The sequence below is a fragment of the Hypanus sabinus genome, chromosome 4, assembly GCF_030144855.1.
Source record: "Hypanus sabinus isolate sHypSab1 chromosome 4, sHypSab1.hap1, whole genome shotgun sequence".
Taxonomy (NCBI): Eukaryota; Metazoa; Chordata; class Chondrichthyes; order Myliobatiformes; family Dasyatidae; genus Hypanus; species Hypanus sabinus.
This window is the reverse complement of record NC_082709.1, coordinates 91,983,107-91,999,649: the sequence shown is the minus strand read 5'-3', so window position 1 is coordinate 91,999,649 and position 16,543 is coordinate 91,983,107. Positions and strand designations below refer to the sequence as shown.

At 43.0% G+C, this 16,543-nt stretch overlaps 1 protein-coding gene across 1 annotated transcript; it reads right to left on the bottom strand.

Annotated features, from left to right (window-relative positions):
- Positions 1–9,087: 9,087 nt before the first annotated feature.
- rpl39 (ribosomal protein L39) lies at positions 9,088–16,486 on the bottom strand. The gene is made up of 3 exons (XM_059967659.1): positions 16,364–16,486; positions 16,099–16,202; positions 9,088–9,323 (listed from the first exon to the last, which is right to left on the bottom strand). Exons 1-3 carry the CDS (start codon positions 16,364–16,366, stop codon positions 9,275–9,277), a joined length of 156 nt encoding a protein of 51 aa, XP_059823642.1. The 5' UTR covers positions 16,367–16,486; the 3' UTR covers positions 9,088–9,274.
- Positions 16,487–16,543: the final 57 nt, after the last annotated feature.

The window sequence follows — 16,543 nt, the reverse complement described above, 5'->3', positions numbered from 1 at the left end:
GTGAATATAGGACTGGAAGTGTTATATTTGAATGCATGCAGCATGGAGTAAGGTAGATGAAAAGTTGCAGATTGGCAGGTATGATGTGGGCATCACTGTATCATGGCTGGAGGTAGTTTATAGCTGGGAGCTTCATGTTCATGTTTGTAGAACAGAGTGATCTAGGAATAATGGTGCATAGTTCCCTGAAGGTGGAATCTCATGTGGATAGGGTGGTGAAGAAAGCTTTTGGTATACTGGCCTTTATAAATCAGAGCATTGAGCATAGGAGTTGGGATGTAATGTTAAAATTGTACAAAGCATTGGTAAGGCCGAATTTGGAGTATTGTGTACAGTTCTGGTCACCGAATTACAGGAAAGATGTCAACAAAATAGAGAGATTACAGAGGAGATTTACTAGAATGTTACCTAAGTTTCAGCACCTAAGTTACAGAGAAAGGCTGAACAAGTTAGGTCTTTATTCTTTGGAGCGTAGAAGGTTGAGGGGGACTTGATAGAGGTATTTAAAATAATGAGGGGGATGGATCGAGTTGACTTGGATAGGCTTTTTCCATTGAGAGTAGAGGAGATTCAAACAAGAGGACATGAGTTGAGAGTTAGGGGGCAAAAGTTTAGGGGTAACACGAGGGGGAATTTCTTTACTCAGAGAGTGGTAGCTGTGTGGAACAAGCTTCCAGTAGAAGTGGTAGAGGCAGGTTCGGTATTGTCATTTAAAGTAAAATTGGATAGGTATATGGACAGGAAAGGAATGGAGGGTTATGGGCTGAGTGCAAGTCAGTGGGACTAGGTGAGTGTAAACGTCGGCACGGACTAGAAGGGCCGAGATGGCCTGTTTCCATGCTGTAATTGTTATATGGTTATACGTGTACACATTGTATTAAAAGGACAGGCTGGAAGGCAGAGGGGATACCGTTGCTATTGGTAAAAAATGTAATCAAATTATTAGAAAGGTGACATAGAATGAAAAGTGCTGAAAGATGGATTAGAGCTAAGGAGGCTGCAAGGGTAAAAGACCCAGATGAGAGTTGTATACAAACCCCTAGTAGTAAGGATGTGGTCTACAAATTACAACAGGAGATGGAAAATGCTTGCTGAAAGGGTAATGTTACAGTAGTTATGGGGGACTTCAATATGCAGATGGATTGGGAAAGTCAGGTTGGTGCTGGAAATCCCCAAGAGGGGGATTTCTATAATGCCTGTAAGATCGGTTTTTCAAGCAGCTTGTGGGTCAGCCCATTGGGGGATCAGCTATTCTGGATTGGGTGTTATGCAATGAACCAGAATTGATTAGAATGCTTAAGGTTAAAGAAACCTTCAGAGCAAGTGATCATAATGTGATCAAATTCACCCTGAAGTCTGAGAGGCTAAAGGCAGATATATCAGTATTACAGTGGAGAAATGTAAGTTAGAGGCTTGAGAGAGTAGTTGGTCAAATTGATCGGAAAACAACACTGGTAGGGATGGCATTAGAGTACCAATGTCTGAAATTTCTGGAAGCAATTCGGAAAGCACAGGATATATACCTGTACATCCCAAAGAGGGAGAAGCATTCTCAAGAGAGGATAACACAACTGTGGCTAACGAGAAGACAAAGCCAACATAAAAGCCAAAGAGAGGGCATGTAATAGAGCAAAAATTGTGGGAAGTTAGAGGATTGGGAAGCTTTTCAAAACCAACAGAATGAAACTAAAGAAGTCATTAAGAAGAAAAAGATGGAATACAAAAGTAAGCTAGTCAATAATATTGAAGGATACCATAAGTTTCTTCAGATACATGAAGTGTAAAAGATAGGTGAGAGTGGACATTGAACCACAGGAGAATGATGCTGGAGAGGTAGTAATCGGGAATGAACTGAATAAATATTTTGCATCAGGCTTCACTGTGGAAGACGCTAGCAGTATTCAAGTCAAGTCAAGTTGCTTTTATTGTCATTTCAACCATAACTGCTGGTACAGAACACTGTAAAAACAAAACAACGTTCCTCCAGGACCATGGTGCTACATGTAACAACACCAACACTAGACTACGTGAAACAACTCAAAACTACATTAGACTTCAGACCTACACAGGAACTACATAAAGTGCACAAAATGGTGCAAGACAGTACAATAATTAATAAAGAAGACAATAGACACAGTAAAGGGAAAATTACAATATAATAATAAATTATCTAAATGTAAATGATGTTTAGCAGGATTTAGGAAAAAAATGAGCAAAAATTGCAAAGGGAGTGGAGTGTGTGTGTGTATATATATAGATAGAGGTTGGTGTCAGACTAGTCTCTAGGAATTGAGGAGTCTAATGACTTGGGGAAGAAACTGTTACACAGTCTGGTCGTGAGAGGCCAAATGCTTCGGTGCCTTTTCCCAGATGGCAGGAGGGAGAAGAGTTTGTATGAGAGGTGCGTGGGGTCCTGTTTGCTTTGCGGATGCAGCATGTGGTGTAAATGTCTGTAATGGCGGGAAGAGAGGTGCCGAAGATCTTCTCAGCTGACCTCACTATCCTCTGCAGGGTCTTGAGTTCCAAGATGGTGCAATTTCTGATCCAGGCAGTGATGCAGCTGCTCAGGATGCTCTTTATACATTCTCTGTAGAATGTGGCAAAAATGGGGGGTGGGAGATGGACTTCTTTCAGCCTTCGCAGAAAGTAGAGACTCTTCTGGGCTTTCTTGGCTACAGAGTTGGTGTTGAGGGACTGGGTGAGATTCTCCGCCAGGTGAACACCAAGAAATTTATCTCTAACGGAGGAGCCGTTGATATTCAGTGGAGAGTGGTCACACCGTGCTCTCCTGAAGTCAACAACCAACTATGTAAATACAAAGTATTGTGGAAGTTACAGAGTTTTAGGGGTCAGGAATGTATGAAGTCGCCACTTCTAGGGCGAAAGTTCTTGGAAAACTGGAAGGTCTGAAGGTGGATAAGTCACCAGGACTTGTACACACCAAGGTTCTGAAAGAGGTAGCTGAAGAGATTGTGTCGGCATTAAAAGTCTTTAAGAGTCACTAAATTCTGGAATGGTTCCAGAAGACTGTAAAGTTGCAAATGTCACTTCACTGTTCAAGGGAGTGACAGAAGTTGTCAAATTATAGGCCAATTGGTCTGACATCAGTGATTGGGAAGACCTTCTGATCAAATGTTAAGGATGTGGTTTGGGGTACTTGGAGGCACATTGATGCACCATCAACAACTCTCGGAGACGTGAGTTAAGGTAGGCTTTTATTGGCTGGAAGAAAGCACAAGCAACAAGCGACCACCACACAACATCCTGGAGACTGAGGAAGAAGCAGTGCTTCCAATTGCCTTTATACCGGGGTCTGTGGGAGGAGCCACGGAAGCAGTCAGCGGGGGTGGGGGGGTGTCCAGAAAGGTATATGTAGTTCACCACACACATGATAAAATAGGCTATGGTTTCCTCAAGGGAAAATCTTGCCTGACAAATCTAATAGAATTCTTTAAAGAAATAACAAGGAGGATAGACAAAAATCAATTGATGTACTTAGTTTTTCAGGCCTTTGACAAGGGCCACACATGAGGCTGCTGAACAAGTCCATGGTATTACAGGAAAAATACTAGCATGGATAAAGCAGAGGCTATTTGGCAGAATGCAAAGAGTGGGAATAAAGGAAGCTTTTTCTCATTGGCTGCCGGTGACTAGTGGTGTTCCACAGGAGTGTGTGGTGGGACCACTTCTTTTTGTGTTATATGTAATGACTTGAATGATGGAATTGATGGTTTTGTTGCAAAGTTTGCAGACAATACAGAGGTGGAGGAGCAGGTAGTTTTGAGGAGGTACAGAGGCTAAAGAAGGACTTAAATTAGGAGAATGGACAAAGAAGTGGCAAATGGAATAGTGTCAGAAGTGTATGGTCATGCACTTTGGTAGAGAGAAATAAAAGGATAATTTTCTAATGGAGAGAAATTTCAAATATCTGAGGACCTTGTGCAGGATTCCTTACAGTTTAATTTGCAGGTGGAGTCTGGTTCGGAAATTGCACCATCTCGGATCGCAAGACCTTGCAATGGATAGTGAGGTCAGCTAAGAAGATCATCAGGGTCTCTCTTCCCACCATTACAGACATTTAGACTACACGCTACATCCGCAAAGCAAACAGGACCCCATGCACCCCTCATACACACTCTTCTCCCTCCTGTCATCTGGGAAAAGGCACCGAAGCATTCAGGCTTTCACGACCAGACAATCTAACAGTTTCTTTCCCCAAGCCATCAGACGCCTCAATACCCAGAGTCTGGACTGACACCAACTTACTGCCCTCTACTGTGCCTGTTGTCTTGTTTATTATTTATCGTAATGTCTGCACTGTTTTGTACACTTTATGCAGTCCTGGGTAGGTCTGTAGTCTAGTGTAGTTTTTTGTGTTGTTTTATGTAAATCGGTGCAGTTTTTGTATTATTTCATGTCGCAACATGGTCCTGAAAGATGTTCTCATTTTTACTGTGTACTGTACCAGCAGTTATGGTCAAAATCACAATAAAAAGTGACTTGACTATGGTGAGCAAGGTAAATACAATGGTAGCACTTGTTTCAAGGGAGCTAGAATATTAAAGCAAGGATGTAATGTTGAAGCTTTCTAAAGCACTGACGAGGCCACAATGAGCCCCTTACCTAAGGAAGTGCTCACACTGGAAAGGGTATTAAGGAGCTTCATGAAAATGGTGCCAGGATTGAACTGCTTGTCATATGAAGAGTGTTTCCTGTATTCACTAGAATTTGAAAAAACAAGGAGTGACCTAATTGAAACCAATTGAACGGTGAAAGGACTTGGCAGTATATATGTGGAGAGGACGCTTCCTGTGGTGGGAGTGTCAGACTAGAGCACACAGCTTCAGAATAGAGGGGCATCTTATTGGAACAGTAATGAGGAAGAATTTCTTTGGCCAGAGTGGTGAACCTGTGGAATTTGTTGCCACAAGCAGCTGTGAAGGCTGTCTTCAAATATTTAAGGCAAGATAGGTTCGGGAGGGTTTAAACTAATTTGCAAGGGGGATGGGACCCAGAGCGAGAGAGCATTGAAAGAAGTGCATGGAGTAAAGCCACATCTAACATATTGAGAGGCTTTGAGTAAAGAACAGCAGAATAAAGGGTGTAAAGGTAGTAAGGTAGAAGGTGTGTGTACTTCAATGCAAGAAGCATCAGGAACAAAGGTGATGAACTGAGAGCTTGGATACATACAGGGAATTATGATGTAGTAGCCATTATGGAGACTTGGCTGGCACCAGGGCAGGAATAGATTCTCAATATTCCTGGATTTCAGTGTTTTAAAAGGGATGGGGGGGGGGGGGAAGGGAGGAGGGGTGGCATTACTGGTCAGGGATACTATTACAGCTGCAGAAAGGGTGGGTAATCTAGCAGGATCCTCTTTTGAGTCAGTATGGGTGGAGGTCAGGAACAGGAAGGGAGCAGTTACTCTACTGGGGGTATTCTATAGGTCCTCTGGTAGGTGCAGAGATACCGAGGAGCAGATTGGGAGGCAGATTTTGGAAAGGAGCAAAAATAACAGGGTTGTCATCATGGGTGACTTTAACTTCCCTAATATTGATTGGCACTTGATTAGTTCCAAGAGTTTAGATGGGGCAGAGTTTGTTAAGTGTGTCCAGGATGGATTCCTGTCACGGTATGTTGACAGGCCGACTAGGAAGAATGCCATACTAGATCTAGTATTAGGTAACGAACCAGGTCAGGTCACAGATCTGTCAGTGGGTGAGCATCTGGGGGACTGTGATCACCACTCCCTGACCTTTAGCATTATCATGGAAAAGGATAGAATCAGAGAGGACAGGAAAATTTTTAATTGGGGAAGGGCAAATTATGAGGCTGTAAGGCTAGAACTTGCGGGTGTGATTTGGGATGATGTTTTTGCAGGGAAATGTACTATGGACATGTGATCAATGTTTGAGGATCTCTTGCAGGATGTTAGGGATAAATTTGTCCCAGTGAGGAAGATAAAGAATGGTAGGGTGAAGGAACCATGGGTGACAAGTGAGGTGGAAAATCAGGTCAGGCGGAAGAAGACAGCATACATGAGGTTTAGGAAGCAAGGATCAGATGGGTCTATTGAGGAATATAGGGTAGCAAGAAAGGAGCTTAAGAAGGGGGCATGAGAAGGCCTTGGCGAATAGGGTTAAGGAAAACCCCAAGGCATTCTTCAATTATGTGATGACAGGATGACAGGAGTGAAGGTAGGACCGATTAGAGATAAAGGTGGGAAGATGTGCCTGGAGGCTGTGGAAGTGAGTGAGGTCCTCAATGAATACTGTGGTATTCACCAGTGAGAGGGAACTTGATGACGGTGAGGACAATATGAGTGAGGTTGATATTAAGGGAGAGGAGATGTTGGAGTTGTTAAAATACATTAGGACGGATGTCCCCGGGACCTGATGGAATATTCCCCAGGCTGCTCCACGAGGCAAGGGAAGAGATTGCTGAGCCTCTGGCTAGGATCTTTATGTCCTTGTTGTCCATGGGAATGGTACCGGAGGATTGGAGGGAGGCAAATGCTGTCCCCTTGTTCAAAAAAGGTAGTAGGGATAGTCCAGGTAATTATAGACCAGTGAGCCTTATGTCTGTGGTGGGAAAGCTGTTGGAAAAGATTCTTAGAGATAGGATCTATAGGCAATTAGAGAATCATGGTCTAATCAGGGACAGTCAGCATGGTTTTGTGAAGGGCAGATCGTGTCTAACAAGCCTGATAGAGTTCTTTGAGGAGGTGACCAGGCATATAGATGAGGGTAGTGTAGTGGATGTAATCTACATGGACTTTAGTAAGGCATTTGACAAGGTTCCGCATGGTAGGGTTATTCAGAAAGTCAGAAGGCATGGGATCCAGGGAAGTTTGGCCAGGTGGATTCAGAATTGGCTTGCCTGCAGAAGGCAGAGGGTCGTGGTCGAGGGAGTACATTCAGATTAGAGGGTTGTGACTAGTGGTATCCCACAAGGATCTGTTCTGGGACCTCTACTTTTTGTGATTTTTATTAACGACCTGGATGTGGGGTTAGAAGGGTGGGTTGGCAAGATTGCATACGACACAAAGGTTGGTGATGTTGTAGATAGTGTAGAGGATTGTCAAAGATTGCAGAGAGACATTGATAGGATGCAGAAGTGGGCTGAGAAGTGGCAGATGGAGTTCAACTTGGAGAAGTGTGAGGTGGTACACTTTGGAAGGACAAACTCCAAGGCAGAGTATAAAGTAAATGGCAGGATACTTGGTAGTGTGGAGGAGCAGAGGGATCTGGGGGTACATGTCCACAGATCCCTTAAGGTTGCCTCACAGGTAGATAGGGTAGTTAAGAAAGCTTATGGGGTGTTAGCTTTCATAAGTCCAGGGATAGAGTTTGAGATGCCATGTAATGATGCAGCTCTATAAAACTCTAGTTAGGCCACATTTGGAGTACTGTGTCCAGTTCTGGTCACCTCACTATAGGAAGGATGTGGAAGCATTGAAGAGTACAGAGATTTACCAGGTTGCTGCCTGGTTTAGAGAGTATGGATTATGATCAGAGATTAAGGGAGCTAGGGCTTTACTCTTTGGAGAGGAGACATGATAAAGGTGTACAAGATATTAAGAGGAAGACAGTGGACAGCCAGCATCTCTTCCTCAGGGCACCTCTGCTCAGTACAAAAGGACATGGCTTTAAGGTAAGGGGAGGGACGTTCAAGGGGTGTATTAGAGGAAGGTTTTTCACTCAGTGTTTGGTGCGTGGAATGCACTGCCTGAGTCAGTGGTGGAGGCAGATACACTAGTGAAGTTTAAGAGACTACTAGACAGGTATATGGAGGAATTTAAGGTAGGGGGTTATATGGGAGGCAGGGTTTGAGGGTCGGCACTACAGTGGGCCGAAGGGCCTGTACTGTGCTGTTCTATGTAAGACCAAGGGATATAGAAGGCAGGAGAGGAAATATGGATAAATCATGATGAAATGACAGACTCTGAGCCAAATGACCTGTTCTCCCAGATCTTATGGCCTTACAGAGATCTGGTATGTCACGAAAAGCACTTGCAGATCTCTAAATATGTACCATGAAGAGCATTCTAACCGGCTGGGTCACTGTCTGGTATGGCACAGGATTAAAGAGCTGTAAAATTAGCTTGAATGTGGGCACTAGTCTTCATAGTATCCAGGAAATCTGCAAGGAGCAATGCTTCATAAAAGCAGCATCATCATTAAGGGCCCCCACCAAACAGGACATATCTGCTTCTCATTGCTACCATCAGGTAGGAGGTACTGAAGCCCGAAGACACCACTCACTGATACTATAAGTTTTTTCTCCTCTACCATCCAATTTCTAAATGGATATTGAACCCATCAACACCTCACTACTATTTTATTTCCTATTTTTGCACAACCTAACTATAAAACCTAATCACACACCAATTTGGTTTTTCCATATCATCATGAACTGCACTGTACTGCTGCTGCACAGTTAACTAATTTCACACCATATGATGGTGATATTAAACATGATTTGGATTCTATAGCCCATCTACTTTGTTTTGCTGTGTTGTACATTGAGTGATTGTTTCCTTCCTATCAGCTTGAACCAACCTGGCCATTCTCCTCTGACCTCTCTCATTAACAAAGCATTTTCATCTACACAACTGCTGCTCAGTGAATTTTTTTTTGTACTATTCTGTGAACTTTAGATTGTTGTGTGTTAAAACTCCAGACCAGCTTTTTTACTTAAGCCACTTGAATATTTGGCAGCAACAATCATTCCATAGTCAAAGTCGCTCAGAACACACTTCGTCCGCATTCTGATGTTTGGTCTGAACAACCTGACCATGTTGCATGCTTTTATGCACTGAGTTGCTGCCAAATGATTAGCTGATTAGATATTTGCATTAACAAGGTGGTCGCTAATCGTATCTAGAAGTGCACTAATGTGTTGCAAACCTATAGATTGAGAGCCATGAATCAGGGCAGTGACCCGTATTAACACATCACACAGATTGCTCCCTCACCTGGTATTTTCAACACCTGGAGCATTTTGGCTTTACATCACTCTCACACGTTCTGCACCAAATGTCACAACAAGGCTAGGGTGCATTTCCAATCAGAGAAACAAAGCACCTGAAGAACTAAAACATTTAATAGTCAAAATTCACACATACAGTTGCCAAACAACAATAGCTTTATTTTTCAACAATAGAAAATAAAGAAAACGTCGTTCTGCCAACATTAGCTCAGATCCGCAATTCTATTCTCCCACATGGTTCTGTGTTAAGCTGTCGACACTGTGCCAGAGGCAGTGAATCTTTTTACAAGCCCAGTTTGGTCCTTCTCCAGTGTCTCCTTTTTGAGTTGTATCTGCAAGAGCAATAAACAGCAGTGAGTAAGCCTCACAGTAATTTAAATCTTTCCTATGTCAGCGACAGAAGTAACTGGAGAATTTATTTTCACATGCAAGACTAGTGACCCAGATTTAAATTTTGTCGTGTCTGTAAGGAGTTGTGTGTTCTCTCCATGACCATGTGGAGTTTCTCCCACTTCCCCAAGATGTACAGATTAGTAGGATAATTGGTCACAGTTTAATTGGGCAGCACTGGGTCAAAATGGCATGTTACTGTGCAGCTTCTCTCAATGGCAACAGAACTTGGGTAATTCAGTAATGAATGTAGCTGTTATGAAATCTGATCTTGCCATTGAATGGCAAGATAGAATACAACATGCAGACAGCCGTTGATCTCAGCAGGATTAATGACAGCACAACACTTGTAGGAGGCACTGTAATTGCAGACCTGCTGTGAAGGGAAAATTGCATCAGTTTAGCCAACAGACTTGTTTGAAGACTTTATTAGCCTTTCCAAACCCAAGCAAAAACTACAAAATCTCATTTAATTTCACAACCCCCACCGCTGCACACCAGTATTCTAAAGATTAGAAGAGCTAGATTTGTTACATGTACGTAGATACATACAGTGAAATGCCATATTTGTACAGCAATGCCCTGCTCCCTGCACCAAAATAGCATGCCTACAATTTACTAACCATATAGGAAACCAGAACACCTGGAGGAAAGTCACTTCTTCATTGGGAGAACATACAGAACCCAGGTTGTTGCACTTTAAAACCATGGCATGAGTATTGAACCAGATCAGAAGTCAGAGTCTCACTCAAGGAAGCAACAGAGAAAATTACCACTATTACAAAGTCAATGTCTTCCCAGCTCACTTCCAAGACACTGAGCGGAATCTGACCGAACTTTAACAATCTCAACGGGGCGTGATAATTAACCCATTAACACAAAGCTGAATAACAGCTGATTTAGACTTTCACTTGCTGTTGTGACAGGAATTGCAAGACCCCCCCCCCCCCCACAACATGCTGGAGGAACTCAGCAGGCCAGGCAGCATCTGTAGAAATGAGCAGTCAATGTTTCGGGCCGACACTTTTCATCAGGACACACAAATCATGCTGACCGAGCTCCAGAGAGTGCCAGCAGCATAGCACACAACTGCAGAACGCACGCTGCACTCGGCTCCAGTCAATATACTCAGTCACGTAAATAATGAGAATCCACTACCAGGGAGAAGTGAACCAGGCAAGTTACATTTCTGAAAGAGTAGCTTAAATGTTCCTAAATGTCAACAATATTTTTCAGCATGTTAAGTGGCCGACAGGCATTGCTCATCTTCACCTCAAATACTACACTCCCCAATTTCCCCAGAGACCAGATCCCCTCAATATAGAAAGTAATTTCATTGGTAAATATACTTGACCCTCCAAAGTGTGAGGATTGAGGCTCACACCTCAAAAAGTGTGACAATTGCCAAAGAATTGAGGCTGGCAACAGCCTGCCCTGGGGTTGGGAGCTGGTGTGGGCCTGTTCTACTGCTGTTTCTTGTTTTGTTGTTGCTGCACGTGATGTCTGTGTCATATTGTGTTCTGTAGCTGTGGGCACAATATATCAGCACTGAGAAGTCGGTGACACTTGCAGGATTCCTCACATCCTTGGGTGTCAATGTAAATGATGCAATTCACTGTATGTTTCAATTTGAAAGTGGAACATTTCTAAGATTAATAAGAATAAAATCCTTACTGATAACCTTATAATTAGGAAGCATAAACTTACAGATGTACATGAGAAATGCTGATATTTAGCTGAATTTCCCCTATTGTGTCTCCTGGCTTTCTTGAACAGGAGTATTTTTACATCAGCTGATTTTCAGAACCTAGGAAGTTTTATAATGTCTCCCCCACCATGACTGCAGAAGGTGGGTCATCAGGTTCCCTGGAACCTTTAACTCTAGTGATAATGACTTAAAATCCCACTTCCTTTCCTCCCCACAATGCTGGGATCCTCTGATGGTTCTGCTCCTACCTCAAATAAATTATTTGTTTCAAGACTCTGCACGTTTCTCTCATTGTCAACGCATCAAGACTCCTCCCCCAAAGGGTGAATGTTTTCTTTAGTGATGGAATAATAGAACACTACTGCACAGAAACAGGCCCATTAGCCCATCTAGTCTGTGAGCAACTATTATTCTGTCTAGTCCCATTGCCACCCATATCCCTCCCATCCATGTACAGTTGCAAGGAAGTTTGTGAACCCTTTGCAATTACCTGGCTCTCTACACTCATTATTCAAAAAAAAGTGGTCAGAATAATAGCCACACAATCTCTGCTTAAACTAATAACACAAAGTGTACTTTTCATGTCGTCATTGAAAACATTGTTTGTTCATTCACAGTCTAGAACGGAAAAAGTATGTGAATAACATATTTAATAACTGGTAGAACCTCCTTTAGCAGCAATAACCTCCACCAAATGTTTCCTATAGCTGCTGATCAGACTTGAAAAACAGCAAGGTGGAATTTTAGACCATTCCTCCAAACAAAACTGTTTCAGTTCATGCCATAGCATCTCAATTGGGTTACGATCTGGACTCTGACATGGCCATTCAAAACATGAATTTCCTTCCTTTTAAACCATTCTGTTGTTTTGGATTATTGTCCTGTTGCATCATCCGACTTTTATTAACCTTCAGGTGACAGATCGCTACCCTGACATTCTGTAAAATGTCTTGAGGCAATTTTGATTCTTTGGTTCCTCAACGTTTGCAAGCTGCCCAGGCCCTGAAACTGCAAAGCAGCCCCAAACCATGATGCTCCTTCCACCATGCTTCACAGTTGGATGAGGTTTTGGTGTGGGGTGCAGTCCCCTTTCCCCTGCAAACATGTTCTACCAAAAGTTTCATCTTTTTGTCTCATCTATCCATGGAACATTGTCCCAGAAGTGTTGTGGAACACTTTGGTGATCGGTGAACACTCAGGTATTTAGAAATGCTTTTGTAGCCTTTTCCAGTTTCATGTATCTCTACAATTCTTCTAACGTCCTCTGAAAGTTGTTCTGATTGAGACATGCTGTACATGAACAGATCTTTCTTAAGAGTAGGCTCTGTCAGTAACCTGACTTTGTGTGTCTTTTTTTAATATAGGGCACCTCTACAGCCCACACCTCCAATCTCATCTCATTGATTGGAACACCTGACTCCAAATAGCTTTGTAGAAGGCATTACCCCAGAGGGTCACATGATTTTTTGAAACTAGACTGACCTTTTAAATGGTGTACTCAGTACTGTCTAGAAGTAGTACAATTGTTTGAATGTTATTAGTTTAGGAAGGTTGTGCTTGTCTATTATTGAGACTTAGATGAAGATCAGACCATATTTTATGAGTAATTAAAGCAGAAAGCCAGGTAATTGCAAAGGGTTCACAAACCTTTTCTTGCAACTGTACCTATCCAAACTTCCCTTAAACATTCACACCAAACCCAAGTTCACCACCTTCCACTGGCATCTCATTCCACTCTCACCACCGAGTAAAAACATTCTCCCTCAAGTTCCCCTTAAATATTTCAAATTTCACCTTTAACCCATGAACTCGACTCACCCAACCTCAGTGAAAAAGCTTACATTTACCATATCTATACCCTTGTAATTTTGTATACATCCATCAAATCCTGATCCTTTAGATCATCTCATTCAGTTTTTCTTCATTAGGTAATCTCTTTTTAGCAATCAACTTTATTAATTATTTTGAAACTGCTCTTCTAGCATGTAGCTGCTATTGTTTTTAAATTTGCTGCTTATCGACTGTCAATTTTTCTCCCATTTAATAGGGCCACTCCCTGATAAGTTTCTGGCTCACCACCAATCTTCATAATTATGCCCCTGTGAATTTGATACCACCCTCAATTACCCCAGTTAACCACACATGGAATATGCTTTCTGGAGTCTTCTCTCTCTCTTAATGGAATAAATTTTTGTACAGTGCCGGAGACAATCCCTTCAAAGACTGCCACTGGCAACCCACCATCCATTTTCCCAGAACACATCAGCCAACTCTAGTTTTTATGTTATATTGATATCAGTCAACTTCATCCAATTTGATGGGTTTCTCATTAATGTCCTGATAGGGGAATCAAGGGATATGGGGACAATGCAGGAACCAGGTATTGATAGTAGATGATCAGCCATGATCTCAGAATGGCGGTGCAGGCTCAAAGGGCCGAATGGTCTACTTCTGCACCTATTGTCTATCTCACCCCTCATCCTATCTTTTCCTTTCTGAAGAAAATAAAATACCATTCAACATTCAGGTATCTGCGCTGAACTAAGCCTCTGAACTAGCCATCAAATCACACCTTCAATTTCTGTTAGTACTGACAATTTATCTTTAATGTTTTGAATGCTGAGGTCAGAATCTAAGTTTCAAGTTGTTCTTATTCTGTCCCACTGGTTGTTATGACCCCCATACGACCTCATCTTTAATCTAACTTTCCAAATCCCTTTCCTCCTAAACAGCAGAGTTCAAGTCTCTGCCAAAAAACCCTGAGACTACCCTGTCAATCAACCAGAATAAGAAATACTTACTCTGCCAATCAGTAATGTTTGCACTATTGCTTAACAGACAGATTTTGTGTATTAGACCATAATACACAGGAGCAGAATCCGACCATTCAGCCCATCGAGTCTTCTCCACCATCTGTCCATGCATGATTTATTTCCCCCTTCAATCCCATTCTCCTGCCTTCTGCCCAAAACGTTTGACAATCTTACAAATCAACCTGTCAACCTCTGCTTTAAATATATTTAATAGCTTGATCTCCACAACCGTGTGTGGCAATAACTTCCAGATTCAATAGCTGAAGAGATTCTTCCACATCTCTGTTCTGAAGGGACGTTCTTCATTTTGAAGCTATGCCCGTTGGTCCCAAGGCATCATCTCCTCCACAACCATTCTATCTAGGCCTTTCAACATGTATTAACCATCTGTGTCCTCAACACTCAGCCGATGAGCCTCCACAGTCCTGTTGGCTGCATGAATTCAAGGATTCTCCAACCTCTGGGGATAAAGCTTATTCCCTTGCCAGTCCCAAATTGGGCCCCTGGCTGTAGATATCGCAGCCCAGGGAAACTTCATCTCTGCAGCTATCCTGCATTATTCACATAAACTGCTTACATTCATTCCCAAAGTCTCTTAGCCCAGGCTAGTACTCAGCAAAATCGGATAAGGGATCACATGCACAAAACAGAAACAAATAAAATTATACCGATTAGGTAAGTTGTAGAGTCTTTGAAAGTGAGAGCAGAGTTGAGCTGAGTGAAGTTATCCGCACTGATTTGTGAACCTGGTGTTATGGAACTCGCCACGACTCAAGTTTTTTTAATATAGTTCAAACAGAACTGTAGCAATGAAAGAGAACTACCCAATAAGGAACACAAGTTGGGTGCCAACTGTGGAAAGAGAAACAATTAACATGTTGGGTCAGTGACAATTCAGAACTGAAAGAGAATTTTTGTTTCCATTCATGAGAATATGTTGCAATGAGGTCATATTTGAATTTTCTCCAATCTAAATTCTCCGTTAGATGGGAGACAGGTAATACAAGAGACTGTGCATTCTAAATGCTGAAGTATCAGCACTGAGCGTGAAGGGAGGGGACAAGCAGGAACGAGCAGACAATGTGGATCTGATGGACAGATGGAAGAAGAGACAGAGGATGGGAACTGGTAAGTGAAGACAACAGAACACGCTGTAGAGCGGAACAGATGGTGGTGATGGGAGATTGTGAATAGCAGTACAGGTGTGGAGTGACTGAAAATCTAACACTTTTCACAATAAGGAACCATACTGCTGGAGGAACTCAGCAGGTCAGAGGGCATCTGTTGAGGGAAATGAAGTTACCACTTTAGGTCGAGTCCTTCCAATGAAGTGCCTTGACCCATCGTTTTGCCTCCAGAGATGCTGCCTTGGACCTGTTCACACACACGTGCTTAGAACACAACAGGTTGTGATGCCTTGATTTTCCTTCTGGCTGCAGATTCTAGCAATCTCGTCTCTCCATCTTAATTTCAATGACAAAGGTCCATACTCTTCCTTCGCTTTACTGGCTGAGATAACACAGGAACAGGCCCTGTAACTCATACGCCAAACTAATTAAGATAGTAAATTAACGTCTAACTAAAGCAATCACGTTTGCCTATCCTATCTCTGCATATTCATGAGCCTCACTAACAGCCTCTACCACCAGCCATTCAGGCAACCACTGCTCTAAAGTTTGCCCTGCACACACACGCTCCCTCTCAAAGCACGTCTGCTCTGCGCCTGTGGAAACACTTCCTTTTATGCGCAAGGCTGTGCGCATTTCTCAGTAGCTGCATTGTGTGATCTTCCCTCATTTAATCCACATGGTGATTTTACTCGGGAAGTGGCCCAGTCTCTTTTCTACAAGAGATTGGACAGCTGAGGGATTCAGTAGGTCAGGCAGCATCTGTGGAGGAGGAATAAAGAGTCGGTGTTTCTCGTGGAGATTTTATCAGGCAATACGAGTGAATCTGCAGATGCTGGAAATAAATAAAAAACACAAAATGCTGGCAGAACTCAGGAGGCCAGACAGCATCTATGGGACTATCAGGACTGCCTTTCATTCACCATCTTTTCAGATATGAGACATAAATCATTACTGTGTAACAAACCATGCTGCAGAAACTCAGCAAGTCGGGCAAAGAGCAGTCAGGACTGGATTTACAACTGCCAGTCCTGATGAAGGGTCTTGCCCACCGCCGCCCCGCACCCACCTGATCTTGTTGCCGGTTTTCATGCGGATCCATTGCGGGATCGGCCGGTTCTGCTTCATCTTCTTGGCGAGAAAGCGCTTGATCCGGAAGGTTTTGTGCGACGGCTATGGGGGGGGAGAGAGAGGAAGAGAAACAAATCATCAGCAGAGGAGAGCGGGACCCGCAGAAACATCGCGAATCATTTAGTTTCCACTCCGAAAGCGACCCCGAACGCCTGGAGACGGTTCGCAAGGCGGATGGAGACGGATTGCCCGGCCGCACTCACCATGGCCGAAACTGCGACTCCCACAATGGCGAGCGACGACAAAGAAGGGGGAGGGGCGGGGCGGCACGGCGGGTCAAGGGTCAGAACCGCGGGCCTTCAGCTTAGTCTCCCGAAGAGGATGCCATTGGATAAAAAAAACAAAAATACATTTTAGCAAGCACATTGCCTATTTTTACATAA

Excerpts from the sequence above, each read along its gene's own strand:
- rpl39 (XM_059967659.1), bottom strand. Across the intron at positions 9,324-16,098 it reads AAAACCGGCAACAAGATCAG|ATACAACTCAAAAAGGAGAC; the intron begins GTGGGTGCGGGG and ends TTGCTCTTGCAG.